Raw genomic sequence first — 26,196 nt, forward strand, 5'->3', positions numbered from 1 at the left:
CTTACATGTATACAATACAAATATAAATAAATATACTGCATAATAATTTTGCAAGCAGATAAAAATAAAAATATTGCATTTACATGATACTTACTTCCGGCAATTTAAATTCTAAAAATGTAATAAAAATACTGAAAATTGAAAAGAAAACTTTAAGGAAGGAAAACTAACTTTAAAATAAATTCGTAGTCTGGTTCATTGTAACTTATATTAAAGATCATCAGCCTATTTTTAAGACTAAATTAATAAAACGGTAATCAAAAAAATTCATTTCTACATTTTAGTTTTGCTTCTTACCATCTATTTTTTATTAGTCTTTTTCGAATGATTTAATATTTTTGACTTATCTTTTGTTTTTTACATTTAAAAATTAAAAATATCTTTTCCATATATTAATATTAATAATTACATCTTAAAATCTATATAAAATTACAATATTATAATCATAAGCATAATAAGCATAAATTAAAAAAAAACTAGTATCATAGAAAATTATTACTATATATGTGAGGTATCCAAATTATCATTATTCAAGAAACTTAAACCTTCGCTTTCAATGGCAACATCAATAGCATGTTCAATAAAGCTTGTTCTATTTCTATTTCTATTTATATTCTCCGATGATGATGATGATGATTGTTGTGTCATACGATTAATATTTCTTGATATAGGTAAATTATTGCGATTGATATTATTAACATCACCACTGTCATCGTTTTCATTGTCAATATTATTATCATTATTGTTATTGCCGCGTAATCCGTGTGAATTTATAGCCATTGTAACGGCAGATATTTCAAAATCAAGAACTTCTCTACGTACTCGATATGCTTCCAATGTATGATTGATAATATTTTCAAAATCGCAATGTTCAATTGCTTCAGCTTGCCATCTTCTTAATTGCTCAGTTTCTTCATCCATTCAAGTTCACAAAACTAAAAAATTTTAACTAAAATAATTAGAATTCTAGAAAGTGCGTTTTTTTTAATTGTGTGAGTGAGCAAAAATAAATAAAAAAAAAACAAGACCAAAAACATACAATCAAATAAAAACTAAAATTTTAAATTATTTAATTTAGAAAAAACAAAAGTTAAAATTTAAATGTTAAAAACAGAAAATTAAATCCCTTAAAATATATGTATGTAATGTAAGTTTATACGCCGTTAACAAATTATATACAAAATAATTATTTAATTACTCCAGTATTATTTTTTATTTTGAATGGCTGATGATCTTTAATGCAAGGTTGTTTTTTAATGTATTTTAAATATTATTTGAAGAAGTAATAAATAAATTCGAAAAATTTATGATTGAAAAGCTGATATTTTCGATTATTTTATTTTTCATGTTATGCTAAAACAAAATAAAAAATGATAAAAATTTATTCATTGAATTTAATTTATAAGAATTAAAGTTTTTCGGACTTTTGTAATTTTATTTATTTCATTTCGCCTACTATACAGTCGTTAATAATTACTTAGGAATAATAATGAATTACATTTTTAATTTTGTTTTTTTTTTCTTTAATTTTTTAGTTATTTAATTTTTATCATTTAAATTTTTTGAATTTTTTTTAATTTTCTCTTTAAATTTAATTTTTTGTATTTCTTTTTATTCATTTTTAAATGTCATATATTACAATACATTTTCCTTTTTTCAACGTTTAAATATATAGTAATAATAGTAATAATAATCATTCGTAAAAGTTTTATAATATATTTTTCTTGTTTTAATATTATTTAATAATAATTGCATAAATAAAACACATTGTCATATTAATATCTAAATAAGTAAATATAATATATGAATTAATATTTCACTCGCTGCCTGTTAAAGCCCATTTCTTTTCTTCCATAATTCTATCAAAACAATCGGATAGAAACGAGTGATATGGCGTGTAAACTTTAACCCATTTAGCAGATTTATCACTACGGTTATATTGAAAACAGAATGCCATTGATTCTTCATCACTTTCCCATTTTGTAATTGAATCCCAAATTAGTTCAACCATTAATGATTCAAGTGTACCATCCTCGCGACATGCATGTAACTTGAAACTGTTAATACCAACAGACGGTACAACATGACCACCTTTACGACTGTCACAAGAGCAATGCGGAAAAACAACATCACCATAACCAGGTAAAGTTCTAGCTAATTTTAAATAATCGAGTGCTTTTTTAGCATCTTGCAATGCTTTCAATTCATAAAGTCTGCCGTCAGCTTGTATATTACCACGATTCACTTCATCAATCGCTTGAAAAAATATAAATTTAATTGCTTGTTCATCATCAGGTAAAGTTAATTCTTTTGAAATTGTAAATAACCAACGTCTTACACAAAGGCATGTACTTGATGCTGTACTATAATTTTGAACATAAATTTGATGTGGAATTTCATGTGGTTGTAATTTTCTTTCAAAATTATATTCAACTATTTCAAAAAGATAAAAATATTGCTGTGTAAATGATGTTAAATTTGCTTTTTGAACTAATACATTCCAAACAATCTGAGCATTTGATGATTTTTTAACTGAAATGGAAACAACTTCACGATCTGGTAGCATAACTTTTATATCAACTGGTGATGTTTGTATATCATCTTCAGAATCTGTTAAAAATTCTTGTACGGCGTCACTTTCTGCAATTATACGTACAGCGCACACCTTTTCTAAATATTGTTCAAGACCACGACGTCTTGCATCCAATTGTTGATCATTCAATTGGAATGGCCATTTTCCTGGTAGTTTCGGAAAATTAAATCCCACAAATTCTTTCTTTAATATTGAATGTAAATTTGCGAATTCACGATATCTTCTGGAACATAACTGCCTCCCAGCCATATGTATATTAAATACAACATATCTTTCACCATTTCTGTCAGTAATGCTATAATCTGGAATGCTAATTGGCAAAGATCGTTTTTCTGAATAATCGAGACATGAGTGACTGCTATGATCTTCTTGAGGTTCAAGTCTTTCAGCTTCTTGTGGTGTTACAGATATTACAGTTAAAGTTAAACAATCACCACCAGATTTGATTAAATCAACAACTTGTTTATGCGTTGCACCTTCAACATTCACATTATTTACTTCTAATATTCGATCACCTTTTTTAATACCAGCCCGTTCAGCTGCACCATTTTCCAGAACAGCACTTACATGTTGCAATGGGGCGTATAATTCTCCATTTATGCTACGTAGCTGTCCGCCCTCGGATATCTGACCTCTGACATTAAATCCAAATCCAGTCTCACTTTTATGTATAGTAACAACACGCGGACCATTAAAACCATTCATGTCCGCAAAAACATTTCTAAATTAACTGGCTTATGTCTAATTAATAAATGTAAATTAAATTTAATGATAGTAAATTTTTATATAAAACAACGTCATACAAAAGGAAATGGATGCTAGTATTTTTAACATGCCCTATTTGTTTTTTTCTAAATATTTAATATTCTTTTATTTTACTTACATTTTTTTATTTCGTTTATTATGGCTTAAAGTTTAGTTTCGATTTTATATTGGCGTATAAATTAATATTTCTTTAATAAGAAAATTTTTCGAATATAAATAATTTTTTCTTTTTTATTTTCTGTAGCCTATCCTTTTTGACTTTTTTTTTATTGACTTTTACATTTGACGTTTTCTTTAATTCAATTAGGGGTAGGTAATGTTAGATTACTAGTAATACGTTTAGAAGATGGTTTTGCTCAGAATACAATATACAAAATCCTTTTGGAATAAAAGGACAAAAATCTACATATACATTTTATTTATTTGATTGTTTGTTTTTTAAATTATTATTACCAAATAGTACAAAATAACCAAATTTGAAATTCGTTACTCGTTAATTAACTTAGTATTGAACAATCTACATTGAATATTATAAAAAAAGTGCAGAAAACTCATAAAATGTATGTACTAAACATTTTGCCATTTATGCAGCTAACGTTATTTAATCTGTCAATATTGTTGAATCTGTGGTAGCCGCGCATAAAGTGTAGACCCCAGGTTATAAAAAACTACATTGTAAATAAAATATGCTGTGAAAAATTAGTTATTTTATTTATGATTACGCAAAATTTCAATAGTATTATTAAACTTAGCTTACGATTTATCAATTTTTGTATGCAATAGAGCACGCGAATAATTCATATTCTGATACATACTCTTTTATTTTAACAATCCACTATTGATCCTTGAACACGTTTAAAGCATGTTGATCAATATAGCCACTAAGATCTAAACTTTTTTAAAACTTTATTAAACTACACTATTGCAGCTTCATAATTACGTTCACAAAAATTAACTTTTTTAATATTATTTCTTCAACCAAACTTGAACAATATGTTTAAATCTTGTTTAAGGATCAAGTAGAATAGTGGATGGAAAACCATTATATGTACAAACATTTATCCTTGATATGTAAGAATAATCCTGAATAGGCAAAATATGTAAAAATACACATTAAGATAGTAATGAATAGTTTCTCAATATGAATTAAAAAAAATACTGAGTAGGCATTATAATACAATTTGTAGAAAATATTATAAATTTTCATGTGGAATAGTTGTTTTTTGGGTAATATTGAGATTGATAGATAATTTAAACCAAATTTCTTTAGAATTTTATTTCTACAGCATCATTCTGCATCACAGCATATTTAATAACATAGTAAGTTATTGAAATTTCTTTTATATTAATTTTTAGTTAAATACCTCATCGCATTTCCATTAAAATGAGTTGGCTACAATGCAAATTGTAAATAAATTCCAAGGGAAAAGTGACATCTGATACCAAATATATTAAACACATTTCCAAAACATATTTGACAGCTTCACTACACTAGGGATCATCTGTGATTTGAAGGCTTAAATTTTTTCGTTTCCATGACATAAGTTACAATCACAAATCGAAAATTTAGTGATTTTTTTTTTTACATATTTCATTGTAAAATTAATATTATTTAATTATAAATTATTAAAAAAATTTATTTAAGGAAAATGAAATATATTCAGTAAGTGCTAAGGTTCCTTAAAAGTTTTTCAATGACAGAAACAATGGCAGAAAGTTTGACGGTAAGGCGGTATTGAAAAAATTTTTTAAGCATTAAAACAATTTTATATTTAATATATTTAACATAATTAATATTTAAAATATAATACATACCATCAGTTTGAAAATCCATAAAAATAATCTATGATTTTAGGCTGATGAAATTGAAAATGTCCGGGTAGTTGTACGTGTTCGGCCATTAGATAAAATTGAAGAAGAAAGTAATTGCGAAAATATTGTAAGATGTGATATTATAACAAGATCAATAATTGTTCATAAACCAAATACCCCCGGACCACCAAAATGTTATTATTTTGATAACGTTTTTGGAGAAAATTCAAGCCAAGTAAGTAATAAAATTAGTATAAGTCATAAAATAGATCTTTTTCTTACATAGGTAAGTAGTTAGGTAAATGTAATTTTGAAGGTCCTACTTAAATATTCTGTATGTGATTTGCAATAATTCAAATATTTGCCTATTTCTTTAATATATTCTTTTATATGTATCCAATCAAAATTAGGAAATTTACTGATATAAACTATTTCGCTAAATGTTAATCTTTTCAATACAATTAAACTAAATAATACATATGATACATAGGATGATCTTTCCATTAATGTACATACACTTAGAGACAAATCGTATTTAGTAATCCTTATATTTGATTTGAAATAAGCAAATTAGGAAATCCTTATTTCATATCATTAGAAAATCTTAACTATATACTTGATTTTCTGAGATACATACTTTGATTTTGATAACAAAATTTTTTTGGAAATTATCTCATACAAATCGATTTTTATTAAACAAAATCATAAAATATGTAAGAATGCATCATCGGTAGGATAAATAAAAATATCTTTTGTTGTGAAGGAATAAGAATTAATATTTGATTTTGATTTGCTTTTAATTGTAAATATATAGAAAATAATTAAATAATTTTACGAAAAATATGACTCATCGAAATAGTAGGTACTAAGAATTTTTAATTAGAAAAACAATTCCAAATGTGATATCTAATTTTTTTCAAAAAAATAGCGAATAAAACAAATTTGAAAACAATTAAAAATATAATTTATTTTTATATTATTAACAATTAACTTAATATTCGTATTGTAATTAATTAACACCATTTAAATTTAAATCAATAATCTGACATCAAAATATAAAGAGATTTTTAATTAAATTACAAAAATTTCTATATTATAAAGATATATTTTTTTAATTTTTGTAATTAAAAATTTTTTTTAAGACTAAAAATTTTATTTGGTTTTGGTGGTGATGATTAGTTGTACTTCTACATTGATATATATATTATATATAACAATAATATAATTAAAAATTTAATCATTTTGCGTTCTTTTTGTTTTTTCTTTAAATTTGCTCTTAGAATAAAGTAAAACCTAAATTAAGATTACATTTATTTCGCGGTTAATGAAAAATGAATTTTAGTCTATAAATATTCATAATGAAGTTTTACTCAATATCTCCTTTCACGCCATAACGAATAGTTACGAGCAAATCAATTAAATAAAAGACTGCTACAACTGCCGAAATCGCACCGGTGACACAAACAAAATCCAATCTGTAACGAAAAATATATCAAAACATAAGTTCTATTAATTTTATTCCTGGGATTTTTAATAAAAATTTTAAAATTAATAATAATATTAAAATTTAAGATAAAATAGCAAATAAAATTAAATTTTCTAATAATCTAATAATAATACATTTTTTTAATTTTGCATTAATAAAAGTGTTGTAAATCGAAATAGTGCAATAATATTTGAGTTTAATTAGTCTAAAAGAAATAATGAATTTAAAAACAAATTTAAAATTAAATTCGGAGACTCTTTATTTAACAACGTAGAATTAGTTTTATTATATAAAATATAAATCGTTTTTTAGTAACTTTTATTTATTTATTTTTTTTTTAAATTTACCTTTGTGTTTGTGGATGCCAATAATATCTTTCCTTAGTTGCAGTATAATCTCTTAAAACAGCAATAGCACATGCTAAAAATAATACAAATCCTACCAATGACCAAAATGCAGATGTTCTCCAACCAGTACTAAAAAATTATATAAATTTTTTTTTTCCAAAAATCTTTTTGAATATTTTAATTAACAAAATAATATTTACGTTTCTTGTAATAATCTAACAATTAAATAAATTCCTGTATATATTAAAAATCCACCGAATGTTGCATAACATAATTGTATTGTTCTATTTTCTATTAATGGTCTATTACTTATTGGTTGATGATTAGCTGGATCATCAATTATTGCAATGCAACATATTATTAGCAACTGTAAATAAAAACGGAATACGTTAAATATTTATTTTCATATAAACTAAAATCAATTCATACCAATTCAAAAATTTTTAAAGTTATTGTTGCAAAAATTGCTGTTTTATTATAAGTTGTTTCAACTTCTTCCTTCATTGTGACACGAGTAATTTCTATAATATAAATTTGAATTATATTTTTATTAGAATTATGTATTCTGTGTATGCATTTAAAAATTTAATTTTACATAAAATATGATGCGATTATTTTCTATTATACTTTTTGGATATAAAAATTGTAGTGCGTTAGTTTCCAAAGAATAGTACAAAATAATTTTAATTTTTATAAAAATTGCCTTTTTATAGATGAGAAAAGATTTTACTATAAAATTCTTTTCTATTTTTTTTTATTGTAGGTATATTGTAATTTAATAAAATATAGTCATAAATTTTAATTTATTAATTAAAAAATATTCATATTAAATAAAATGAAAAACTATGCTAATGTTAATTAAAAATGATCTAGATTTTCATAAAATATAAGTGAATCATTAATTTATTTTTACACTAAAAATGCAAGTGAATATTTTGTTTTATAGAAGATAAATTATTATATTTAATTTATTTTGATTATGGAGATATATCTTCATGCAAAATCTAATAAAAAAGATGTAATTCTATTAACATAATGTGCTTTGAATTAGTTCAGTAAGTGTAAATAGTAAATTTATTTATTATAGAAATAATCATGAATTTAATTTATTGTAATACCTATTCCACGTAAATAATGCATATTTTTTTTTCTAATAATTTGTAAATCAATATTCCAAAACACCTCAGCTTTTTAATTAAAATTTAGTAACACATATATGGGATAGCTTTAAAATGAAGAAGAAAAATATAAAAATTATGAATATTTATAATTGTGATATTTATATTATAATACAAAAGTGTTGTGTTTAAAATATATGTATATATATATCTATCATATGTCAATGTTATTAATTTTAAGAGTTTCTGTTTTAAGAGTATATGACCAGTTTTGAGGTTTTTCACAAAAGCGAATTATCAGAATATTAACCTTATGAAATCTAGGCAACTAAGTTGTTAATTATAAATTGTAAAAGTAAATTGTTGGAAAATTTGCATAACTTTATTTAGTGTTTATTATAAATTTATTATTTTATGTAAAAATTTCAGTATTATTTTGATATAATCTTGATTTTCATCTAAATGATGAAAATATTCAAAAATATCACTCGAATAATTCTAAATTATATTTTATAAATTTAAAAAAATTTTTTTTCAAATAAATTTTTTACTCTTTTTAATTTTGCATGTTAACTTTTAACGACTGTAAAAATTAATTTTCAAATTCTAAAATATTACTACTTGCTTCTTTTAATATAATTAGCAACTTCTTATTAAAATGTATAACAATAGGGCAATAATTTAAAATGTTAGAATAGGGCAATAATTTAAAATTTTTAATATTTTTCTTTATTTTTTAAACAAGTTTAAATTAATATTAAATTCCAATTAATAAAGATATTAGTACCTATTTAAAAGAAATAAAGCTAGATATAAAGCGTTTTAAGTGATGACTAGGGCCACAATCAATAAGATTAAGAAAATATTTTTGACATATATTTAAACGAAGCCGAACATTATTTCAATTGTAATAAATAAAATTTGAATATTCAATTGCCATTTTTATATTGAGAATTATAATTATAGAATTATATTGAGTATGTTATTTGTTATTTTGTATGTCATTTTGTATAACAAAATTTGTTTTAATTAATATCGGTAGATTTCTTTAAAAACTTAATTTAATTTAAAAATTGAAAAATCAATGTATCGAAAATTTATGTAAACAAAAATACTTATTGATAAAATATAACACTTTCACATCAAATAATAATAACAATAATAAAACAATAAAAAAAAAACTCACAAATTAATGTTAATTGCCACAACAATAAGAAAAAAAATTACCTAATTTTTTAGTTGATTTTTTTTTAATACATAGATATTTTAATTTTTTAATAGATTAAACAAAAAAAAATAACACATATAAAATATAAAGAGCTCAGTATTCAATTTAATAAACCCAAAATTACTTTTATTTATTTTACATCTTCAATCTTCAACTGAGTATACAAAATTATATTATTTTTTTAAAAATATTATTTATATTACTAACACTATACTACCAACAAATTTAGTTAAAACTTTCATTCTTTAAATTTAAAAATAAATATCGAATTAATAAGAACGTGTTAGAAATATACATATATAGCTGGATTCACCTACATTATTTGTGTTAATTAAAAATAGAAACCCACAAATTTACAATTGGTATTTATTTATTATTATATAATGTGTGTGTGCGTTTTTTAATATAGAAAAATATTTTTTTTTATATTTGAACTTTGTATTTAATATTTTTGAATTACTGATATCACGATATCAAAATAATCAAAATATTTATTGAATCTTCTTGAAATAATTTTGTATATTGGTATTCTGATTTGATTATATATTTTGTATTATGATGGTAAATAGAAAGGTAGAATAGTTTTATAACAATAATTTTAGTGTAATAACTTTAAAGTGGTGTATTTTTAATTATTCTTCTTTTCTTTAATTGAAAATAATATAAATTTATTATTTAAAAGAAATTATTTTTAATATATTCTAGGCGCGTTTATTCATTTTCATTTAATTATGATGCAGTTAATTTTCCATTATTACCTCATTAATTTTCTACTTATAATGTCGTCACAATATTCACGACGAACACGTTTCAATTTCTATTTTATTATTTTCTAAATTTTTTTTTTTATTTCTGTTTGTAATTTTCTTTTTTTTTTAACAAATATTTTTACTACTACTGTCTCTTATGAAATAAACTATTGAACTGAATTTAAAATTCAATAGTATTAGAATCATAACCAACCTTTTTTTTTTAAGCGAAAATAAAAAACATAAACAGAAAGCACACATTATACGTTACCTTTATAAATAATAATATTAAAATGATGATGATGATGATTTTGATTTCTATTATGTTTTATTGATGTTAATGATGAATATGGTAATGATAATGAAAAATGAAAAGAGAATTAGTTATGTATGTTTAATAGTAGTTATGCTTAAGAAAGAGAGAAAAAAAAATTAAAGTTACGTGAAATGGAAAATTGTAGACGAAATTTTTGATTCAGAAAATATTTTTCTTAATATTATTGACTTAATATTGTGAATACTTTGTGTAAATGTAAAATTGTAACCTATGTAAAAATTAAAAATTTTTGGTATTGAAATATCTTAAGTACATACTAACGTTAGTTTGTATACTGCAATTTGTCTCATATTGCATATCGTCAGTATTATGGAATAGTCACGAAACTGGTTTTTGTGAGTTTTGAGCTATACACAGAAAAATTTAGAATTTTCCATCTTAATAAAAAACCAAGTTAACTCTAACGTTAGTATTTTCGGAAAATTAACGTTATAAATTTTTACACGAATTTGCAAATTGGACATTAGTATGTATATTCCCAAATGCGTTTTTCTCGAAACACAAATAAGTAAAGCAGTACTTTCCCATAATACCGACGATATACAAAAAAAAAAAATAAATCAACGGTTTGGTATTAAATTTTGATTTTAAAACTTTGATATTTTTTTTATATTTAATTTATATAGAAATTTTTTTTTTCAAAATAATGAAGAGTCAGAACTAGGAATGTTTAAATTTGCAAGTTCACATATTTGACATCATTGTCATGGTTCAGAACAAAATGCAATAAATTTTTCACATAGAATTTTTTAATAAATTGGAAGGTATATGTTCCTATATTATTAAATTTATTTTATTCTATTATACTATTCGAAAATTAAAATATAAGAACTCATAAGCTGGATTTTGCTGTTTAAACAATTATATCCAGATAATCTGTCACTATTAAATTCAACAAAATATTTGATATTTAATTCTTAATTATAGAACCGGAATATGAGTTTGTGTTTACCCATAAATATGGCTAATTTTTCGCAATGTAGCGAATTAAGTATGCGTACCGTAGTTAAATCATATGAACTGTTTTGATTTCATAGATAAGTTAAATGTACTCGTATATATATTGCATATTCATTTTGTTATGTTTTTGCAGCATTGCTTTTCGCAGTTATTGTTTTTGCGTTAACTATTGATCATAAAATATTTTAACTTTATACGTTATAAACGAACCTAATATTAATGATATATGTGTTCTTCAAGAACATTTTTCATGCGTTCACATTAAATCTACATATTGTGTAAATTTTTAAAAGTTACTTAAAAAAAATGAGAAAAAAAAAACAATGTATTGTGTCCTCGACTTACTAACATACATACATATACAAATAAAATATTTTATATTGAGTAATAAAAATAAAAATATAAAGAAAGGCAAGGAAACAGCAAAAAAAAGTTGCAGAAAATTTTTTTGTTATCTAGTTTCTATCTAATATTTTATCCTTTGTGAATATTATATAAATCCTAACATAAATATAGTTATAGTTCTACAAATATTCTTATTCTAGGTCAATAAAATAAAAAAAAAAACCGATTTTCAGTTAAAATACTAAACAGAATATAAGAGATAATTAAAATCAGGGACAAACTATAATAAAGCAAAAAAATGAATAGCTTTTAAAAAGTTTTCTTATCATTTTAGGAAATCCTTAAATTAGATTGATTTTCCTGTATTGATCTAAAAAATAAGAAAAAGGCAGTAGGGGAGGGGGGTATGAATTATGTTTAAAAAATTTTTCAACTTAATTAATTATTTTATAACATATTGTATAAAAATTTCTTAAATAAATAAAAATGAAAAAATGTTGTAGTAATAAAAAATATTGTTACAGAATTTTTTTAATTTTAAAAATTGTCATTTAATAGATTATGTCCTTGTAGAACGCATTTTGTTCGACTAATGTGGCATTAATTATATGTAAATTTCTTTAAATTTTTCGAAATATAGTTATTAATTTTACCCTTTGCGATTCTAGGCTATGAGTTTTAAAACTCTACTATATGTTGCTCTATATTACTAGTCTAAAATTAAGTACTCACAAAACGAAATTGAAATTAAAAAACTAAAAAAATTATGATTGTGGAATATTTGAAATTTAATATTGATATCTTGGAATACCAAAAATTTCAAAATTTGAATGAAGCTTTTAACAACAAAATAATTATTTTTTAATTCAAGTTAGCAAAATATTAAGCTAGTAAAATCTTAATTGTCTTGAAATTTTATACTGTTACTTAAACAATTGTTTGCCAGCTATCATAATAGAAAAATTCCATAAATCAAATAAAATCATCTATTTTTCTATTTTGAATTACTCGTAATTCAAATTTTGTTTTAATCAAATTATTTTTCACATTACATATCAAAGTTACCAAAAAAAAAACACAAAAATTCTATCGATTACAGAAGAAACTAAAATAATAGTTGTCATTAAATGTATACAAATAGATTATTAAATAAATAGTTATAACTATTATTTACCGTAATAAATTTTTACCTTATTAATATGTTCAGGTGTACATCGAAGTTTAATATTAAAAGAAAATGAAATAAAAAGCATAACAATATTAACGCAACACGTTTTAACCTATATATACATATATGTACATATAGAGTAAGCAAACAAGTCACAATTTCTATATATGTAGGTAAATATATTAAATATGTACATATGTACGCAAACATATATTGTGTTTTATGTTACAAATTTTGTTTTTTTTTTTAGGAAAGTTATTTTGAACTGAACTTAAACGTGAATTGAATAATATTTTTCTATTTATATTTTGAATACAATTTTAAAGGGAATTCTGTAGATTTCAAGCTATTGATGATAGAGAAGACGGTATTGTAATAAAACACTATTAAAGAATGATGAATGTATGTTTGTAATTTGGAAAAAAATGCCTTCTATCACTTGTTCTTATTTCGATAATAATTGATTTGGTTTTATTATTATACGATTTTTTAATCAAATAGTTGACGGTTTTGTTATTTACATAACTTGAATAACATACAAATTTCTTACAAGATTCTCCCGATTCTTTTATTATTTTATGATAATTTGTTGAATTATTTTAAAATTTACTTTTATTTTTTATGTATATATCAAAGTTGTTCTTGGTCGTCAGTTAATTTGCTTAATTTTGTGAAAGATTACATTTTAATCTCAATCGCATTCAAAATTTATGATTCCCAAAACAATTAATGTTTTGAGAATCATAAACTTTTAAACAAACTGTTTGTTTTCTCTCAAAACAAACAGTTTTCTCGAATTAGTAAAATAAATAAAATCATAAAATTGATAAAATATTTAAAACAAAAAAATAATAAAACATTATTTTTACATCACACCACTTTCTCTTAATTTAATAAAAAAAAACAAATGATCCATTTACAATACACAGACAATCACATATAAATGATATTTACTAAATTAGATAGGTCACTGACATTTTTGTTTACAAAATTATTATTGTTGAAGATTTTTTGCTTCTAACTTGTTTTTGTTTTTTTTACCAAATAATCAGCAATAAATTTTCTTATACTACATGTAATATGATTTTTTTCAATTTAAGTAAACGAATGCAACTTAAATCCAACCCAATTTCAATAAGAAAAGAAAAGTGCAGTTGGTGTCACGCATTAGTCAAATCAATAAAATTCTATTTAACCACATCGTACGAGTAGTATGCATATATGTTTGTTTGTATGGCTACACTATGTATACACATATGTATGCTTTTGCATTTCATTCGAAAAATTATAAAAATTATACTTTATCTTAAAAACTTTGATCTACTTTGTTAAATTGTTAAAATACCAATGTTGATTTGTTATTTTCCTGTTGTACCAAGAGCTTAAGAACACAAAATGAAACGGAATCACTCTTGGATTTTATTGTATGTACATATGTATGTATGTTTATTAACAAATAGTAAATTTGTTTAAATATTTTCTAAATTATTGCCTCTAATTTAATACCACTAACTTACTACTCGAATATATTTATCCTCAAACATCATATGTACATACATGTATAGTAGGCAGTAAAGCAGTAGTATATAAGAAGTAGCATTTTCTAAATTTTTTTGCGTTTTTCATTAAAAATTTAAACACATGTTAACAGAATAGTTGACTGTTAATAACTATATGATATAAATGTATAAATATATAATTATATATTTATACATTTTTAAAATTTAACAATTTCGTCTGTATTATGGCATACAACTATGTTGAGTGTTGGCTTAGTATATGATGTAGATTCTAGAGGTGTATTTATGATTTGGGACTTTAGAATGAAAAATTTGTTTCACTAATTTCACTAAACATTATAATTTTGTTGAATTATTAAATTTATTTTTGTTTTCAATAAGTATACATTTGTACATTTGTAACAATTTGACTTTTAGAACTCTTAACATTTTAAGTTCTAATAATCGACTTAATTGAAATACATACATTTGAGTAAACAGTTTTACACCAAAACATTTTAATTATTGTTTAAAATATTGATCTGTAATTGAATTAATAAACTATATGTAATAGTTGATAAAACTTATACCGAAAATAATATTAGAACTGTTATACATACTTATATGTAGTATACATAAAAAATGATAAAGCAAATAAAAAATAATAATTTTACGTTCCAAGCGGGGAACTAATTTTGTATGAAAACGAGCAATAATTATGAAATTTTAATAAAATAGGGCTCATATTTAGTTGAGACAAACGACAGGAATTTGCTGAAGCAATCGAGTTTCCTCACTAACATTACATTGCCTTAAAATTAATAAATTTGATCCTGTCTAACAGAACAAGCATGCTTCACAAATAACACTGAATATACAGTAATTAGAATCAATAATATAATTATTGACCCGATCAGAAAATATACTAATTTTTTTGTTCAAAAGACGAGACAACCAAGGAAAGTTACAAAACTATAACACAAAAAATGTTTATTGATGATTATGATGATGTTGATAATGATGATGATATTAATAATTATAATAATGGAATATAGTGTTGATTTCCATTAATAACTACTAAACCTAAATGCAAATGATTGATATTTTGATTGTTATTGTTTTGTTTTTTGCTTTTTTACAACAGGTTTATTGTTTTCATAATATATGTACTCGTATAAGTAGCATTGAAATGGTATATTTACGGGCCAGGTGATATTATTTACGGTGTTGGTGGCTTATAATAAATGACTAATGAATATTATAAAAACGGTATTTACTTTTTTTATTTTGTTTATATTCCCATTCTTTAATTTTGTTTTCTTTTTTTCCTTTTGTTTTTTTTTTTCATAAACAAAATTCGCATAATATAGCAAAACAAACGAATGAACAGAAATATTTTTCATTCATAAAATAATTTGTAGAACAAGAAAAAAAATGAAATTTATACAACTTATATTGTTATACAAATTTGTTATTATTTGATTGACTGGCTCGCAATATAATAATAATAAATAATATACTGATTGATTGAAAGACGAATAAGTTGGTTATTAAAATATTAATTTCCACTTTTCTTAAAAGTAGTTTTCTTATGATCAAGTAAATGTAAAGAAAAATGCAAAAATATGTTATATATGTACTCATAACATATGGGACTATAATAATAAGAAATATAATATAATACATACGAGTATAACCATACAGATTTTTTTTCTTGGCCGATTTCCGATAATTATACTTACTAACATTATTTCTCATTAAATTACTATGACGATTTTATTATCTTAATATAAGGGTACAAGAAAATCCGTAAATTAAAATATTGTTGGAAAAATTCTTAAGTTGTTAATCATCAATATTCATCTATGTATAAATCAGTCTGAATGTAATATGAGTAATGAGCAATTTTATTGTTTTAATATGAGAATTGAATTTTTGATTTAATGGAATTTTTTTTACTATAGAAAAATAATTATTAAGCATATAATTATTAAAGATATTACTATTAAAATGTACCAAAATTCTGTTGAATCATAAATAATTAAATATATGTATTTTGAAGTTTTTTTTTGTAAATTCTTTAACATTTTTTAATAGTTTTCTTTTGATTTTAGATTATTAGACTAAATGAGTGTATAATAGGAGAATAACTACAATACGTGAAAACCAGGAGCAATTATTTATGGAGCCTGTGCGTTGATTAGAATATAAAACTGATTTTGTTACTATTGAATCTTGTCAGCATAGAGTCTTTGTATTCTCTTGACTATAGAATTATTGCTAGCCTTTCTATGAATGTGATTATTTTGCTTACGAATAAGTCTTACAATTATCTTGATAATTTTTTGTTTTGTAATTAAAATTGTTTATTATGTTTAAGGAATATTTTTAATTCTTGAAATTGCAATTCAAAAGAGCGATAAATATGATGATTTTGATTAATAATTTTATTTAAATTAAATTAAAATTATTTAATGTTTTCTACTCACAGATAAAATTTAAAAATTCGCTCTTAAACAATTTTCTTTATAAACAAATCCTTAAATTTAAATATTTCATTATTGCATTTAATTTCAATTTTAAATTTATTTTCAATTCTCTTAAATTGAAATTAAGTAACAAAGTAATTTAATCTTAAAAAATTCTTGACAATTCACTTAACAATTATATAAGCGTTTTAATTATATTATTTACCACAAAATTATTTACACTTTTTTGCTTCTTATACCATCATCATTCATTCATACGATTAAAAGTTGTAAACCTAATTACCTTGAATTACTATTATTTTTATATTTTCTTGTTCAATTTATTTTTTTTAATTCAATGTTATTTGTTTAATTTTTTTTTCTTTTTTCTTTATTTCAATTATAATACAATTGAACTGTAGAAATAAGAATTTTAATCTTCAATTGAACAAGATTTTTTTTTTTAAATTATAAATAACTATTGAAAAACATTGAACTATTACCATAGACATACATAAATATTAAAGTGTAAATTTTTTTTTGTAATTGCTTTTCCTTAATAAGGTTATAAATGATTTGAAAATATGTAAAAATTCAATAGTTAAAAGTAAAATATTAGTAACTATAAACATTTTGTCATAGAATAATCTAATTTGTAAATTGATGTTAATAACCAATTAGGTATTGTCCTATATTTTGTTATTCTATGTATATATCGATAGGTAAATATACGATTATTAAATGACCTTATATGTAAGAATAAAATTAAAATACCTATTGATTTCTGAATTTAAATTTTAGGTCATTTATTAACTTTGTAAATTTGGCTAATTTGATGTCTATGAAAAATTTAATGATATTTGAGATTATGCTTAATGATGCGTATAACAATTTTATAATACAATTTTTATTTTTGTTTTAATTCAAACTATGTAAATATATACTTCAAATAGAATTACTTATTGATTATACAAAATTTTACTTAAAATCAATTCATAAATTGCATATTAAAGAATTTTCATAAATTTTCAACAATTATAAAATTTTAATTATGATTAATTGTTAATGAATTTGATTCAATAACAAATCCATGGTGGTATGAAATTAATTTGGTAAATTAAAAAATGGTATTTATAATGAAATTATGTGACAACCTTTTGTAAAATTAGCATTAAACAAAGAATATTTAAATAATTTACACATAAATTATTCAGTCTCAAAAATCTAAGATTGTGTGGATGAAAAATACAAAATAAATTACCAATTAACATTTGAATATTATTTTGTAAATACGATTTTATATTTTACAATTATTTTAACAATTGAAAATGATTCATGAAAACATAAGAATAATAAACAAAAACAAACGTTGAAATGATTCATTGAATATCAAGTAGAATTTGTTATTGTTAGAAGTGGGAAGATTTAAGTTAGAATTAAAATATTGTAGTACAGAATATCAAAGCAAAGTTAATATTTTATTGTACAATAGTATTTCAAAAATTAAAAACCTCACAGTTGGTTCGAAAATATTGGCATGTTCCGAAATTTAGTATAAAAAAAATATATATGGTACCGAATATGTGCTTATTTTTTAGCAATATTCAGGCACAAATTTATCACAATAAGAATGTTTATTATTTACAATTTACCAATTTTTATACATTTTACCAGAATTTCAATTTTAATCCGAATTTAAGACTATTCAGAGTTTAATGCTACTCAGAGTTTAAGCAAATTCGTAATTTTTTTTTGAAATATTTTTCTATTTGAAAGTTTTTCAATTTCTGCTAAATTTTAAATGAAGTATCTTATCAATTAATACTATTCTTTATTAACCATTCCACTCTTAGGAGGCTATCACAATTATCTTTTATGAAAGAGCATTTTTTTTCTGTGTCAACATTCGCAAATTTTATTTTACTTTTAAGGCTACAGTAGTAGTTTATTTGAAACTAGCGTTCCTCTATTTGTTTGATTTCTTCTAATATACTCTCCCTGAACTACCCAAACGTTTGCATAACGGAGCAACTCAGAACAAAAATACATTCCTTTTGTAATATTCAAGAAATAATTAAAAATACAAACAAAAATACTTACAAAAAACAGACTTTTTATGCAGAAAAATAAAATTTCTAATATTGCAAAATAGAATTTTTTTCTGAATCAATATAAAATTAAATTGGTATTTTATAGGTTTCAATATTGTAATAATGTAAATTAATAAATTTCCATTTTTCATCAAAAAAAAGGAATAATTAGTGGGCGATAAATTTTAAACGACACCATTTACGTTTTTTTTAATGAATGCTTTTATACTTTTATTTCATTTATAAACTTTTGAAAATAATTAAATATCACACTAATATAGTAAAATTTAGTATTTAAGTAACCACACATTCTTAATTTTATCATGTGTTTTTTTTTTTAATTGTAAATTGAAAGCAATGTCAAGAATTTAATTGAAACAAACATAAAATAGTCATTTCTATTGTTCTATGTGTATTTTTCAATATTAAATTTATTTTTCGTATTATTCAGATCATGTTTAAGAACCTAAACAATTGAATTTTTTCTTTCTATAAATGATTTGTTATATAAGTTTTATTCTCATATTTAAACTAGATAAAATATATGAGAAACAAGAAAAATTTTGTTTCCTATAGGTCTTATAGGGTTGATGATGAAATGTATATAAGTTTTCTCAAGTGTATAAATATATTATAGTAGAAAAATCTTCTTAAACATATCTAGAAGGAATCCAAAATTAAAAATTTTTGTTGCTTTTCTCTTATGTTTTTTTATGTTTAATTTAATTTGTACATCAATTAACTTTTTAACAATGTAATTCAATTTTAAGTTATTGCTGATGAAATGATCATATAATATGTTGTTAACCCTTATACACATACGTACATTTATGTGTGTACATACATAGTATATAATATTATAAATCGTATACAGAAATATCATGCCTAAGTTCATTAATAAAATAAAAAGCAAAGTGAACGAAAATAGTGTAGGTTCTTTGTTTCTCAATTAAATTAGAACAAATGATTTTAATCTAAGTATGCATACATGTACATACAAGTGTACAAAATCAAGAATATGTTAATATATACGAACTTAATTTGTAGTGAACTTTTTAGGAAACTTGGGAAATGTAAAAATGCATATGTATATACTTAATATAAATGTAAAAATGCTTAATATAAAAAAGTACAAGCTTCATTCGAACAGCATTGTATTCAAGTTTTTATAAAATCTGTTAAGATTTTTCAATTACATACTATATGGACGGAGTGTCACCATTGATTTTACAATTGCAACAAAAGAGTTCGAAAGATTAGAGCGCAGTTTACAGTTCAAATAAACATAATTGTTCTAGTTATATTTGAAAGATTTCAGAAAAGAAAAAGCTGTAGTAAAATCCGATGAATAAAATTTACCTTAGTTTTTGAAGGGAGAACTCATTAACAAACACACATACATAAATTGAAATAAATATTAGAATAAAACTTAATTTCGAAATTTTAAAAATTTGCTTATGTTATTTTGTTGCAAGTTGTAAGCTTCATGTAGTTTAAATTAAGTTTCTGTTCAATTTTAGAATGATATGACTATGATTTTCTGTCAAAAATAAATGCAGATCATCTTGAATCACATCACATGCCTTATACTTTAATAAAATTTTAAGAATTGATTTTTAATACTTATTATCTTTCAATATTAAAATAAGAAAGATTTTAATTATTTCAATTAAAAATAATATACATACGTACATATAATATACTTATGTACAGCTCAAATTTAAACTAAAATAAAAGATTTTGTTTTTTGGAAAGCACATTTATCAAAATCAATTGTTTTTCAATTTTTTTGACATTAAAAACAAATATTTAATTTTTTTAACATCCGTGGGAATTTTTTACTTTTATTTTAATTCAAAAATTACGTAAAATTATTCACATATTTAATTACTCTATTAGTAATATTATATGAAATCATATGAAAATATAAACTTGTAAAATTTCTAAAAACAATAACCGCATTAAATAATAATCGGAATATTATTCTCACATTTTACAATTATTATTTTACAAAACAAAAAAATTTTTTCCTAAATTAAAGAAGCTATTCGAATTTTGTTTAAAAATGCTTTTTGTACTCATGTATTAAAAATAAAAAGTATATAATATGGAAAAATTAGTAATCGCATCGCAATGAAAAGCGAATGAATTGCTTAATAAGAAAAAAAAAACCGCAAAATGTAATAATAAACGATCACGTGTTTATTGAAAAAATGTTGAACTTTAAAAAACAAAAACTAAAAAAAAATGTTAATTAATCTTTAGACGGTTTATATTGTATTATATCAATTGTTCAAGGAAATCAATGAAATTATGGTTGATCATGCTGATCATAAGAATACTAACTAAACTTACTAAATAAATAAATTGTTAGTATTCCGTTTTTGCAAGAGAAAAATTTAATATGAATTGCAAATTAGTTATAGATATAGAAGACAACTTCAAAATTTCATGATAAATTAGTTAGAATCAAGTCAGTAGGAAAAACTTAATTTATAAAACTTAATTAAGTAACAAGAAATAGGTTTGAAGCAAAAAGGTGCTGAAGGCGCTCTTTCAGTTTTTCCTCTATAAATTTGTTTAAAATTTAATACAAAATGTGCACTTACACGAACAAGTTTTAGGCAAGTTTTGCCTTTTTATCTTTAATTTAATTATTGCAGTTAAAAAATTTAATACCAAATTTTGTTCCAATAGTTGTTTAATATCAGAATCAATCTAAGCATATGTCTATAATATTGTTCAAATTAGCATCAAAATCTTAAAACTTTAATAACTTCTGCGCAAGGTCTTCCATACTCTTACTAGTGAGCTGAGGGGGACTCGATGAAAAAGTCTCGGTGCCGACTTTAATCCTATTATATGCGTTAGCGGGTAGACAAGCGGATTACTTTTAATTGGTGGGAGCGATTTAACAAAAATAATATCCCGGCTACAAAATTTGATCGAAATCATTCCTGAGCGGCGTATGAAAAATTGCCAAAAGCGAAGTTCCATTTTAACTTTAATTATTCTCACATTGAAGTTTATTATTCTTATTTTAAAACTAAAATAACATAGGCTTACGGTCTACATCTATTTATTCTTTTATTATAATTTTTTTGAAAACGATTATAATTATTATTTTTATAACCGTGAAATGAATTGTTCAATACCTTTAAATTGATAATGAATTTTCTTTTATTTAAAAAATACCATTAATATTTGAATAATCGCTTCATACTTTATATTATTGTTAACATTAATCGAAAAAAACTTGTTTTAAAATTTTTTACTCTTATTGTGTAATTATAATTTTAATTTTGCAGTATTGAATGTCAACAAAATTATAAATAAATAAATTTTCTCAGGAATTTTTTTCAGTTAAACTGATTGTCTTCGTAGATTTTTAGCCTCCATCCATATACATATACCTATACATACCGTATAATCAATAATTATTAAGAGTTGATCATAAGGGACTGAAAGAATTGGAATACTTAAAACTCAAGAAAAAATATATTTTACTATTACAATACATTTACTATTTTCTTTAAAGAGACGGCCTCATGTAAGACCTTTTCATGATTTAATTATATGTTTTTATTCTTCTTCTTTATAACGCTTACGAAAAATAAAACATGAAAAATAAAATGTAAATATAAGTAAATGAATTTAAAGCACGACAAACTCTCGGACTATTAATTACATTAAAAGTACATTTTTCTGTTTAATTTTTTTTATTTTGTTAACAACAGACTATGCATAAAGTAAGAAAGTTAAAGACTGTATAAAATAGTTTTTTATTTAATTATAACAATTGCATGGTATTTGTTATTATTATTTTTTTTTTAATTTTTGTTATAATTAATTTCTAAGAACATGTAATGTGTTGGAATTTATTTTTAAATTAAATTATACATTGAAATTATTTTTGTTTTTAAAATTTTAAAGTGCTAATTAATTACGAGAAAATTGCAACTCATTAGTAAATCATGAATTGACCAAATTTGGTAATTTAAAAAAAAAATTCTAGCCGTTTTTCCTATTTAGACAATTACTTAACTTATTTTATTTCAAATAAAAAGGAAATTTAACTGTCTTTTGGCAAGTTGTAAATTGAACACCATTGGGGACAGTTATTGGGTATTCATATTCAACTGAGCAGTAAAGTACCATAAATAAACTTCATTTTACTTATTTCAAAATTTTGCAAAATATTTTATTGATAAGATTAAAACACAATAATATTTTATTGAATAAAAAATTCAGGTGGAAAAAATGTAATAATTTTTTTTAAGCAGCTGTTAAAATTACTGTTCAGAATAGCCTAAAAAATCTTACAAAGCATACAACAGAAACAAATTTTTTAGGCACAAGTTACATATATAAATCAAATTCGAAGTGCCTACCATTGGTCTTTACTATAGTCCTATTACAAATTATTCATCTCTTAAACTTAAATTTAAATGTTTTTTTATAAAATTTTAATATTTTGTTATATACGTAAACCAAATAGTATGCTGTCATTATTAGTTTTCTTAAATCATACTTTTAACAACTGATAATAGAAATTATTTATTTTACCTAATTTTATATAAAGAATTCGAATCTATTACATATTACGAGTACTCGCCTTGATACTGTAAATATTAATACATGTACATATTTAATTACAGTAAAACTCATATACAAGATATATCTAATGTATGGTATATAACAGCAAATCAACAGGTTTCTGATATTTTTTATAACGATAGAATTATGAAGCTAAATTTTTTAATTTAGTTTTAAAATTTTCGAATTATAAGCTGTTATACATATAAAATAGTTCAATAAGGTAAAATAACAAAATAAATAAGATGTTATATTGCTTTGAAGAATTTTAAAGAAATTAAATTATTTTAATATCCAATAAAATTTTAATTAAATTTATCGTATTACAAATTCTTTTTATAATACAACCAATTCAACAATTCAAAAATCAATAAAAATCTTTAGTACAAGTACATGTACATTTTTTTCATTATTCTTAGTATTTCTATATTTTATGGAAGTACCAGAATTGCATATTATATTATACTATATAATATAATATATTATATTGTATATACTATATATATATAATATACTGTATTCAACATTTTTTATACATTATTACTAAATTTTTTAGATTAAGGATGTCTTTTTTTATTTAAATTCTAATAATTATATGCATTACATTTATGCACACATATTAGAATTTCAAAAATATTTAATCAGGTACTCAATGTTTTCATTTTAATTTAACACTATTTTACACTACATATATTTTCAATCGTGTTTATTTCTAATTAACCAATTAACATATTGTGTACATGTGTAATTGCACATGTGTACTAACTTTCCCATTTTCCCAATATACATATTTTGTTTTTGTTTTATAATTCTTTTTATCTACTTATTTATTTTCCATGTAATTATAATTAATTAATTAATTAATTAATCAATAAATGGATTTGTCTATTTATATGCGCATAATATGTATATAAGTATACATGAATAATAATTATAATAATAATTATAATAATAATAAAATAAATTAATATATACATATTTTGATTTAATCCCCAAAAATCCACATAAAAATTATTTTTATTTCATATTTTTATTTTAATTATAATAATTATTTTAATTTCATTTCACCCCAAATATATGCAATTTTATTTTACATGAAAGCATGATTCATCATAACAAATACATTTGATGGGTATATTATTTTGCATGTAGATGTATTCCATAAATATGTGAACAATGAAAGCTAAATATATAACATTTAATTGTTACAACAGTACATATAATAATTAAAGTGTAATTAACATTATTTCTACTATAATGTTATGTACATAATAATAATATGTATTAATTTTTAAAATGTATGCGTCCACATGTTGTACTGCACAATGTAGTTTTAATTCTGTTTATTAAACAGAACTAAGCCAAAAATGCATTTTTAATACAATAAAATATATATGTGTGTGTATAGGTATGTAATATTATTTCTAATATTTTATATATAATAAAAATTTAATGAATAATATTAATTTTACATTTTTAATAATTTTCTTTGTTATTTTTTTTTTCTTTGTATTATTATACTCGTATAAAATCCAATGAAAATGAAAATTTAAACTATTTTTTTTTTTTAAATAGTTAATTTTTTATCCTTATGTGTACAGTTTTAATATTTTACTTTCATTTATTAATTTGAAAAATATGTTATTTCTCTCACACACTTGTTATTTGTATGAAAAATTACTAATAATAATAATAAAAATAGAAAAGAAAACGAAAATATATTTTTATTTTTTATTTTAAAATTTTAAACGCGGTAAAAAATTGTAAAACCTGAAAACGCTTTTAATTTCTTTTTAGTACTAAACAAACTATAAATTCCAACTGAAAAACAGAGTCTCATCGAGTAAAAAAAAAATAACAAGAATTAAAAAATAAAAATAAAAAATTCAACTGCAACGTTTTTAAAACTTTACAATAATCACACACGAAAAAAAAAATAAAAATAATAAAAATAATTTTTGTTTTTCTTTTTTTTTTTGTTTTAATATAAACAATGTTAACGAATAACAGTAACAGACTAGCAAACCATTTTTATTAACAGTAACAGATTAAACCATTAATTAAATTATTATTACTAATAATGAAATGAAAAACTACTGTCACAACATTGATTGGACAGTAAAATTATTTTCTGCTAGTAATACATATATTCAATAATTTGTAATAATGTTATTATCAATTACTATTATTATAATGTAATGTTAAGTGTTTAATAGACACTGTTACGTATTACATTTTTATGGTATTTTACAACAAATACAATTATACTTACATACATGAAAACTCGAAAATATCGAGTTTGTCTTAACAGTAAAAAGCAAAATAGCACTAATGTAAATTAACATAAATAATTAACATTGGAATTTTTACATAACATTTACATATTCAGTATTATGTTATAAAAGCATACATGTATGTGTACAACATATTGATGTTTGATGTATTTATTACCTATATGATCTATTAATAACATTTTATTTTATTGTTATTTTTTAAATATTAACTTTGAAAACGTGAAGCTTTGAATTTTGTTTAACATATTATTTTCATTTTGTTTTTTCTTTTATTTATTTTATGACATTCTTTATAACAATTAACTACTTGTTTTCTGTACACATATTTTAATCTTAGATTG

At 21.9% G+C, this 26,196-nt stretch overlaps 3 protein-coding genes across 6 annotated transcripts in view; 1 reads left to right on the forward strand and 2 right to left on the reverse strand.

Annotated features, from left to right (window-relative positions):
* Positions 1 to 1,451: 1,451 nt before the first annotated feature.
* On the reverse strand, positions 1,452 to 3,636 carry LOC129609058 (sorting nexin-27). Its single transcript, XM_055520915.1, has 2 exons — positions 3,477 to 3,636; positions 1,452 to 3,334 (listed from the first exon to the last, which is right to left on the reverse strand). The coding sequence occupies exon 2, from the start codon at positions 3,296 to 3,298 to the stop codon at positions 1,817 to 1,819; it is 1,482 nt and encodes a 493-aa protein (XP_055376890.1). The 5' UTR covers positions 3,299 to 3,334; positions 3,477 to 3,636; the 3' UTR covers positions 1,452 to 1,816.
* A 1,232-nt stretch (positions 3,637 to 4,868) lies between these two features.
* Positions 4,869 to 26,196, forward strand: part of LOC129609028 (kinesin-like protein KIF3A) — a 29,015-nt gene continuing 7,687 nt past the window's right edge. Inside the window, exons 1-2 of the mRNA XM_055520863.1 lie at positions 4,869 to 5,082; positions 5,214 to 5,405. Of these exons, the coding sequence (XP_055376838.1) occupies positions 5,053 to 5,082; positions 5,214 to 5,405 (222 nt within the window). The 5' untranslated portion in view covers positions 4,869 to 5,052. The remainder of the gene's footprint in view (positions 5,083 to 5,213; positions 5,406 to 26,196) is intronic.
* LOC129609029 (uncharacterized) lies at positions 6,225 to 25,153 on the reverse strand. 4 transcript variants are annotated; one of them, XM_055520864.1, is made up of 5 exons: positions 8,122 to 8,158; positions 7,433 to 7,524; positions 7,204 to 7,370; positions 7,004 to 7,132; positions 6,225 to 6,645 (listed from the first exon to the last, which is right to left on the reverse strand). In XM_055520864.1, exons 1-5 carry the CDS (start codon positions 8,141 to 8,143, stop codon positions 6,537 to 6,539), a joined length of 519 nt encoding a protein of 172 aa, XP_055376839.1. In that variant the 5' UTR covers positions 8,144 to 8,158; the 3' UTR covers positions 6,225 to 6,536. The 4 variants fall into 4 exon arrangements, with proteins under 4 accessions (XP_055376839.1, XP_055376842.1, XP_055376841.1 ...); XM_055520867.1 differs by lacking the exon at positions 8,122 to 8,158 and adding an exon at positions 7,599 to 7,685 and having other exon boundaries at positions 6,226 to 6,645; XM_055520866.1 differs by lacking the exon at positions 8,122 to 8,158 and adding an exon at positions 25,034 to 25,153 and having other exon boundaries at positions 6,227 to 6,645.

Source organism: Condylostylus longicornis, unplaced genomic scaffold, assembly GCF_029603195.1.
Source record: "Condylostylus longicornis isolate FDR11 unplaced genomic scaffold, ASM2960319v2 ptg000038l, whole genome shotgun sequence".
Lineage (NCBI taxonomy): Eukaryota > Metazoa > Arthropoda > Insecta > Diptera > Dolichopodidae > Condylostylus > Condylostylus longicornis.